This window comes from Suricata suricatta, chromosome 13 (assembly GCF_006229205.1).
Source record: "Suricata suricatta isolate VVHF042 chromosome 13, meerkat_22Aug2017_6uvM2_HiC, whole genome shotgun sequence".
NCBI classification, from domain to species: Eukaryota; Metazoa; Chordata; class Mammalia; order Carnivora; family Herpestidae; genus Suricata; species Suricata suricatta.
The window spans coordinates 35,569,910-35,578,292 of record NC_043712.1 but is presented as its reverse complement, the minus strand read 5'-3'; the positions used below and the strand labels follow the sequence as shown (position 1 = coordinate 35,578,292).

Genomic DNA, 8,383 nt, shown 5'->3' with positions numbered 1-8,383 from the left:
AGTTCTATGGATAGTTTTTTGAGGAACCTCCACATTGTTTTCCAGAGCGGCTGTACCAGTTTATATTCCCACCAACAGTGTAGGAGGGTGCCCGTCTCTCCACACCCTAGCCAGCATCTATAGTCTCTTGATTTGTTCATTTTAGCCACTCTGACTGGGGTGAGGTGGTATCTCAGTGTGGTTTTGATTTGTATTTCCCTGATGATGAGTGATGTTGAGCATCGTTTCATGTGCCTGTTGGCCATCTGGATGTCCTCTTGGAGAAGTGTCTGTTCAGGTCTTCTGCCCATTTCTTCACTGGATAATTAGTTTTTCCAGTATGGAGTTTAGTGAGCTCCTTGTAGATTTTGGATACTAGCCCTTTATCTGATATGCCATTTGCCACTATCTTTTCCCATTCTGTCGGTTGCCTATTAGTTTTTTTTTTTTATTGTTTCCTTTGCAGTACAGAAGCTTTTTATCTTGATGAGGTCCCAATAGTTCATCTTTGTTCTTGATTCCCTTGCCTTTGTATAATCCCAACTCTTGAGCTTTGCCACAATTCTACCCTTCCAGAGCTGAGCCCTATCCAACATTGCTTGCAATTTCCTACTGATGCCTTGCCCTGTCATGTCTCATTTTACCCCACTTTTTACCTGGCCACCTCTTTTTATTTATCTTACAGATTTCAGCTAAGAAGTTATCCTTTCCAAGGCTTATTCCCTGAGCCCCCAAGATTGGGTGTCCCTTTTCTCTGCTCATCCAGCACTTGGGGCTAACCTCAGTCATAGCAATTATTAGAATTAATTATAATTATTCTTTTACTTTTTGATGTCTCTCATTAGAGTACAAATTATTTGAAGGATTTTGTTTTTGAAATTCCACCAGCCACCACCTCCACATCTGCACATAGTTGGTGTTCAATAAATGCTGAATAAATAAAAAAAACACTTACACTTGATCTTTCTCTACACAGCACATATATGGATCCTCTAGAGACTCAAGATCCCTAATATTAGAAGGGAACCCCAAATATATTTTTCAAGATTGAATGACACTGAAAATGACTACACAAAACTGCCTGTTTAAACAGGAAAATAAAGAAGTTCAATCTGAAGAAGTGCAGTGGCCTTGAAGAGTAGGGAGTAGACAGGGGGCTCTGAGAAGGAGAATGAGGGATTGAACAACCCTGCATTTTCAAGAAGGATGGGTAACAGAAGATGTTAAAATAAGCAAACAAACTCATTTCAATGCCTGAATGGAGACTGAGAAACAAATGAGATTATTGTAACTTTCTTGGCCCAGGGTGGAGGGGGAAGGGACCCTGCATGAGAATGAGGAAAGTAAATTGCCTGGAGGAGGAAGAAGGCCATAGAATTACCTGATTGTCTTTCTATCTTAGGCCCATCTTGTCTCAACCTAACTCTCTTCCTATAATAAGGGGAAATAAAGTATGAAAGACAAAAATAAAGGCAGTGATGTCTATCAAAGTCAGTCTAGACACCCCAGAATCTGCAGAGTAGGTCAGGGTGGCTTTCTTTCTGAAGGTATTCCCTGTAGACAGGAAGTTCACCGACCCAGGTACACATGCTCACACATCAGATGGCATGTGTTTACATAGTACATCTGCACACCCTTTATATGGCGACATAGATAAGCATAGCAAGCAACTAATGGGACTGTGAAGAGTCCTAATTCTGGGCTGAGACAGAATCAACAGGACTGGAAGGTACAACTCTCCTTTTTGGTGGAGAGGCTCATGGCTTTTGGGTACACAGGTGATTATGGGTCTGGCATGAAGGGTGACAGCCTTTTAATGGAGTTCAACCAAAGGGACCAAGGCCTTTTGCCATGTCAGAGCAATAAATCTGCACTGTCGAGGGTCTGTGCTATCTCTGCCTTAAGGTCTGTTTGGTGTAGGCTATTCGGGTCCTAGATGTGGGATTGGCGTATGGTCCTGCTTTTTTTTTTTTTTTAAACAACTTCATTTTAGCTGCCTGTCCCTACCTGGGTTTTATATGAATATCCTCACTTTTTTATGCACCCATGCCATCCACTTTGGCCCACCTGCCTGCTCCACTCCTAGATTTCAGGCAGGCAGCATTGCCATTTCCACAAGGGACAGCTCTCCACTGATCAGGGCAGGTTCCCTGATATAGTTGGATTGGAGGATGGCCACAGGCCTGCCATAGGCCTCTCAAGGGCTTCCCGGGCTCACCTGTCTGGATGGCATTCAGGGCTGCATTCTTCTCCCATTGGAAAAGATAATTCCCCTGAGCACTGAACTTCTCTTTCTGCTTTGCCTGAGCCACTTCCACCATCTCTGTCTGCTGAGCAGGGACCTCTTGTTGGACTGTGTAACCTGAGAAGGGAAAGGCTGAGTAACCAAGGGGAAGTGAGGAGGCCCTAAAACTAAGAGAACAGGCCAGGTCAAAGAGTCACTCAATCCCCTCTCCAGGTGGCAGGTGTAAGACAGCAATGAGAATGGGGAAAAGTCCACAAAAGACCCTGAAAAGCCAGAGTAACGTTGAAAAGGAAAACCAAAGCTGGAGGCATCACAATCTCAGACTTTAGCCTGTACTATAAAGCTGTCATCATCAAGACAGGAGGGTATTGGCATGAAAACAGACATATAGACCAATGGAATAGAATAGAAAACCCAGAATTGGGCCCAAATGTATGAGCCAACTAATCTTTGATAAAGCAGGAAAGAGTATGCAGTGGAAAAAAGACAGTCTCTTTAGCAAATGGTGCTGGGAGAACTGGACAGCAACGTGCAGAAGAATAAAACTGGACCACTTTCTTACACCATACACAAAAATAAATTCAAAATGGATGAAAGATCTAAATATGAGATAGGAAACCATCAAAATCCTAGAAAACAGGCAACAACCTCTTTGACCTCAGCCACAGCAACTTCTTACTTGACACGTCTCCAAAGGCAATGTAAATAAAAAGCAAAATGAACTATTGGGACTTCAAGATAAAAACTTCTTTAAAAATTTTTTTTAGGTGTACCTGGGTGGCTCAGTTGGTTAAGCCTCTCTCTGGCTTTAGCTCAGGTCATGATCTTGCAGTCCATGAGTCCGAGCCCCACGTTGGACCCTTCGTGACAGCTCAGAGCCTGGAAACTGCTTCAGATTCTGTGTCTTGCCCTGTCTCTCTGCCCCTCCCCTACTCGTGCTCTGTCTCTCTCTGTCTCTCAAAAATGAATAAATGTTAAAAATTTTTTTTAAATAACTTTTTTATGTTTACTTATTTTTGAGAGAGAGAGAGAGAGAGAGAGAGAGAGAGAGAGAGAAGAATTTGAGCAGGGGAAGGGCAGAAAGAGAGAGAGGACACAGAATTGGAAGCAGGCTCTAGGCTCTGCATTGTCAGCACAGAGCCTGATGCAGGGCTCAAACTCCCTATCTGTGAGGTCATGACCTAGCCGAAGTCAGATGCTTAACCAACTGAACCACCCAGGAGCCTCAAGATAAAAAGCTTCTGCACAGCAAAGGAAACAATCAACAAAACTAAAAGGCATCAAACGGAATAGGAGAAGATATTTGCAAATGACATAGCAGATAAAGGATTAGTATCCAAAATCTATAAAGAGCTTACCAACTCAACACCCGAAAAACAAATAATCCAGTGAAGAAATGGGCAGAAGACATGAATAGACACTTTTCCAAAGAAGACATCCAAATGGCTAACAGACACATGAAAAGATGTTCAATGTTGCTCATTTCAGGGAAATACAAATCAAAACCATCTCACATCAGTCAGAGTGGCTAAAATGAACAACTCAGGAAACAACAGATGTTGGTGAGGATGTAGAAAAATGGGAACCCTTTTTGCATTGTTGGTGGGGATGCAAACTGGCACAGTCACTCTGGAAAACAGTATGGAGGTTCCTCAAAAAATTAAAAATAGAATTACCCTATCACCCAGCAATAGAACTACTAGGAATTTTCCAAAGGACACAAGAGTATTGATTCATAGGAGTACATGTACCCCAATGTTTATAGCAGTGCTTTCAACAATAGCCAAATTATGGAAAGAGCCTAAATGTCCATCAACTGATGAATGGATAAGGAAGATATGGTTTATATATACAATGGAATACTTCTGTGGCAATGAGAAAGAATGAAATCCTGCCATTTGCAACAACGTAGATAGAACTGGAGGGTATTATGCTAAGTGAAATAAGGCAGTCAAAGAGAGATACCATATGTTTTCACTCATATGTGGAACTTGAAAAACTTAACAGAAGACCATGTAGGAAGGGAAAGAAAAAAAAGTTACAAATAGAGAGGGAAGCAAACCATAAGAGACTCTTTTTTTTTTTTTTAGTTTTTTCTGTTTCTTTCTTTATTTTTGAGAGACAGAGAGAGACCACGCAAGCAGGGGAGGGTCAGAGAGACAGGGAGACGCAGAATCTGAAGACAGGCTCCAGGCTCTGAGCTGTCAGCACAGAGCCTGATGTGGGGCTCAAACCTACAAACCCCAAGATCATGACCTGAGCCATAGTTGGAGGCTTAACCAACTGAGCCACCCAGGCGCCCCATAAGAGACTCTTAAATACAGAGAATAAACTGAGGGCTAATGGGGTTGGGGGGTGGTGAAAATGGGTGATGGGCATTGAGGAGGCCACTTGGTGGAATGAGCACTAGGTGTTGTATGTAAGTAATGAACCACGGGAATCTACTCCCTAAGCCAAGAGCACACTGTATACACTGTATGTTAGCTATTTTGACAATAAATAAATAAATAAATAAATAAATATATGAGTGGGGAAAAGTGCAGAGACAATTACGGCTATCTCCTTTCTTCCCCTTCTTCTTTCCCAGCTGGTGTCCAGGCTGAGCTGTGCGTGCGGTGCTCTCAGTGGCATCCACCTGCTCCTTGTCCTCTCCTTCCTCTTCCTTCTCCTTTGCAGATGTGTCCAGGTGGACCTGGGCTGAAGGGCTTGAAAGGGAGTGCTTTTGAAGGATCTCAGACTCCAAGATCTGGATGGACTCACTTGTCTGTGAGACCTCACTGGAGGAATACTTAGAGAGGTCTTCCTTAAGAGTATTAGAGGAAGGTACAGTGATATGGCCTTGTGATGAGGTATGAAAAGAAAGGTGTTTCTCTGGGACCTTAAACATGTCAGTCTCCAACAGGGTCTCAGGGATAGGGGTTTCCAAAGGGATCTTAGAGACAGAGTACCCTAAAGAGGTCTCAGAGATGGAAGGTTCCAAAGGGGTTTCAGAGGTGTGGTGCTCTAAAGGGGCCTGGGAAGCAGGTGATGCTGTATGAGAATCAGAGGTGTGGGGCTCTAGGGGAGTCTCCGAGATGGAAGTCTCCAAAGGGGTTTCAGAGGTAAGGAGCCCTAAAGGGATCTCAGAGGTAAGGGGCTCTAAAGAGGTCTCAGGGATGGAAGGCTCAAAGGATGTTTCAGGGATAGGGGGCTCCTGTGAGTCCTCAGCAGAGGGATCCTTTAAAGAGGGGTGTTCTGCATCCATGGCGGGGTGAGGCTCTTCTGTGACCTGGTCTGCTTCCATCTAGTGGTAGAATAGGGTACAGGCTTCATTAGGTTGGGATTGGAGATTGGAGGGTCTGCAAGTCAGAGTTTGCTGGGGAATTATGAAATTAGGATAAAGTTTTCTGTGCACCTGAGATGTAAAGGTGAAGCAAGATGAACTTTTGGTCAGGGTATTGTGCCAGGAGGTTCACTCATGTGCCTAGATGCCATGTGGGTTGTGAGAGAGCTTAAAGATAGAAAGGCTGAACAGTCAGAATCCCATCAGTAGATGGTAGCAGAGGACCGTGCCCCAGGAGGGAGTCTGAACATAGCAACATGGCTAGTCCAAGAGCAGAATCCTTGGCCTTAGGACCAGGATGTTCAGGCAGTGGAGTTCTACAGACTGGGATACCCGGGGAAAGTGGGGTTTGCTCTTAAGGGTGCAGAACAATGCCACGATGCATTAGGCAGGGCCCTGACTGCAGTTGTTTTGTCTAGGGATTGTGCATAGCCTCCCTTGATGCCATTCATGTTCAGGGCTTCAATTACTTCTATCTGGTGTGCTGATGATTTCTAGATCCATAATTCCAGCTCAGATCTCTTTAAACCCCTGTACTTCACACTCGTACCCAAATGCTTGCTGGACATTGCTACATGGATGTTGCACAGGGCATCAAAACTGAACTCTGGGAATTATTTTAGTCTTATTCTTTCCCCGCAGCCCTCATCTTCCAATAGGCACCGAGAACTGTATTTCTTGTCTTCTAAATACTGTATTCCCCAAATCCATTCTTTCCTTTCTTTTCCCTCCAATTTTGTTCAAGTTCTCATAATTTTCTACCTGGATTATGTAATTACTTTGCCACTCTGCTACTTTCCCCAGCACATCAGTCCACTCAGCGATTCTTTCATTGATTTATGTATCTTATACTTAAAATTTGTTTAACTTTTTTTTTTTTTTTTGAGAGGCAGCATGAGCAGAGGAGGAACAGAGAGAGAGGGAAACAGAATCTGAAACAGGCTCCAAGGGGCACCTGGGTGGCTCAGTCGGTTGTGCATCTGGCTTTGGCTCAGGTCATGATCTCATGGTTCGTGGGTTCAAGCCCTGAGTTGGGCTCTGTGCTGACAGCTAGCTCAGAGCCTGGAGACTGCTTCGGATTCTGTGTCCCCCTCTCTCTCTGACACTCCCTTGCTCTCACTGTCTCTCTCTGCCTGTCAAAAATAAGTAAAAAACAAAAAACCAAAATTGAAGCCGGCTCCAGGCTCTCAGCTGTCAGCACAGAGCTTGACATGGGGCTCAACCCCACAAACTGTGAAATCATGACCTGAGCTGAAGTTGGATGCTTAGCTGACTGAGCCACCCAGGCGCCCCTGTAACTTACACTTTTATAAAGAGCCCAGTCTTACACGTTCACCCAGGCACTGTGCTAAGTACCGGACTCTGAAAGAATCTGGAAAGGAGACCAGGTTAATCCAAATGACAATACAGATGAGTTGATGATATGCTGGGGTAAGCTCAGGATGCTGTGGGGAGTGAGGTGTGACTAATTTATCTTGGAGGGATGTCTAAAAGAAGTCAGTCCTCCTTAATGACCCACTGGAGAGCTTTCTAAAATGTAAGCCTACCAGTGCCATTTCTTTGCTTAAAAACACTCAATTGCCTCAGCCTAAAGATAAATTCCAAATTTTTTGGCCCTGACATTCAAGGCCTGTCATTATTTGCAACACTGCCTAAGTGTTCCAGCCTTAACTTTCTGTGCTCCCTACTTTCCCCCTCATGCTCCAGATGGATTCATTACTTGTATTCATTATAGTCTTTTCAAAGGGGAAGTTTGGGACAAGAAATAGACAGGTAGAAGAAGATGACCAGACATTCAGCACAGGAAAAGGTACTCGAGGGTGGAGAACCAGACAGTGGGAGGAGAGGAAGGAGAAAAAGAAGGGGAAGACAGAACTGGGTGGAGAAACGTGGAGGGAGAGGGCAAGGATGAAAAGTAGAGAATGGGAGAGGGTTGGACTGAGGTGGGAAGGGAACAGAGGTGTTAGGAGAGGAACAAGATGAGAGGTTGGAGGAAGAGCCATTGGAGAAACGACATACCTCCGGGCTTTGTCTTGGCTGAAACAAGTCCTTTAGGTCAGGATCTCGTCTTAAGCTGGGAAAGGGAAATGTTAGCGAGGGATGGAAGGCTCTTGGATGAGATTTGGCTGCAGTTGCTATGTAGTGAGAGGCCTTGCCTTCAAGTCTACGACTTGGGGAGGGGACTTGGATACCTGCAGAAATTCGCAAAGGAGCTCTGTCCAGATCTGGGGTGGGGTGGGAGTGGGGGTTGGGGAGGGACGAGGGGTTCCGGGGCCGATGAGGGAGGGGCTTGACTGAAACCTCCGGAACCCGGGCAGGGAGAGGAGGGGTCCGTCACCAGGGCAACCGGAACGCCCAGTAGTCTCCGTGGCAACAACAGTCCGGTCTCCAATGAAGGCTGCATTGGACCCAAAGGAGACGACCCTAGAGGGCTTACTTTTCTCTTAAAGGGGTTTGCTGGATCTCTGTGAGAGTGTTTGGGTAGACTACTGACATCTGTGGGGACGTCCGTAGGTGTCTGAGTTTGTGAGGGTCTCTGTGGGGTTCCTATGAGATGTGTGTGGCTCCATCAGTGGAGGCTGTGAGGATCTGAGGTGGGCATCGGGGATCCTAGGATGGGGTGAAAAAGGCAGGGTTCAGGGAGCTGGGGCGGATCTGTCCTCGAAGGCCCGCAGAATCAAGTTGGAGACCAATAGAATAGGGCATGGGGTGGGCTTTACTGATAAGGACCAATCGAATTGAAGAGGGGCGGAGCGTCATACTACGTCAGACTGAGGCCGCCGCCGCGGGGCCTGGTTATCGTCGGTCCAGCGCAGCCCGGAGTCGCCCAGGCCTGA

The 8,383-nt window shown here is 45.5% G+C and overlaps 1 protein-coding gene and 1 long non-coding RNA gene across 6 annotated transcripts in view; one reads left to right on the top strand and one right to left on the bottom strand.

Moving 5' to 3' along the window:
- Positions 1 to 1,521, top strand: part of LOC115276053 — a 9,971-nt gene extending 8,450 nt beyond the window's left edge. For both annotated transcript variants that reach the window (XR_003901799.1, XR_003901798.1), the window contains one exon: positions 956 to 1,521. This is a non-coding gene — a long non-coding RNA (uncharacterized LOC115276053). The remainder of the gene's footprint in view (positions 1 to 955) is intronic.
- FAM221B (family with sequence similarity 221 member B) overlaps positions 1 to 7,946 on the bottom strand; it is a 15,146-nt gene extending 7,200 nt beyond the window's left edge. Inside the window, exons 1-4 of one of the 4 annotated variants that reach the window (XM_029919808.1) lie at positions 7,739 to 7,946; positions 7,566 to 7,620; positions 4,778 to 5,507; positions 2,198 to 2,341 (exon numbers count right to left, since the gene is read on the bottom strand). In XM_029919808.1, coding sequence (XP_029775668.1) covers positions 2,198 to 2,341; positions 4,778 to 5,507 — 874 coding nt within the window. In that variant the 5' untranslated portion in view covers positions 7,566 to 7,620; positions 7,739 to 7,946. The remainder of the gene's footprint in view (positions 1 to 2,197; positions 2,342 to 4,777; positions 5,508 to 7,565; positions 7,621 to 7,738) is intronic. The other 3 variants (XM_029919806.1, XM_029919807.1, XM_029919809.1) reach the window with 3 other exon arrangements.
- Positions 7,947 to 8,383: the final 437 nt, after the last annotated feature.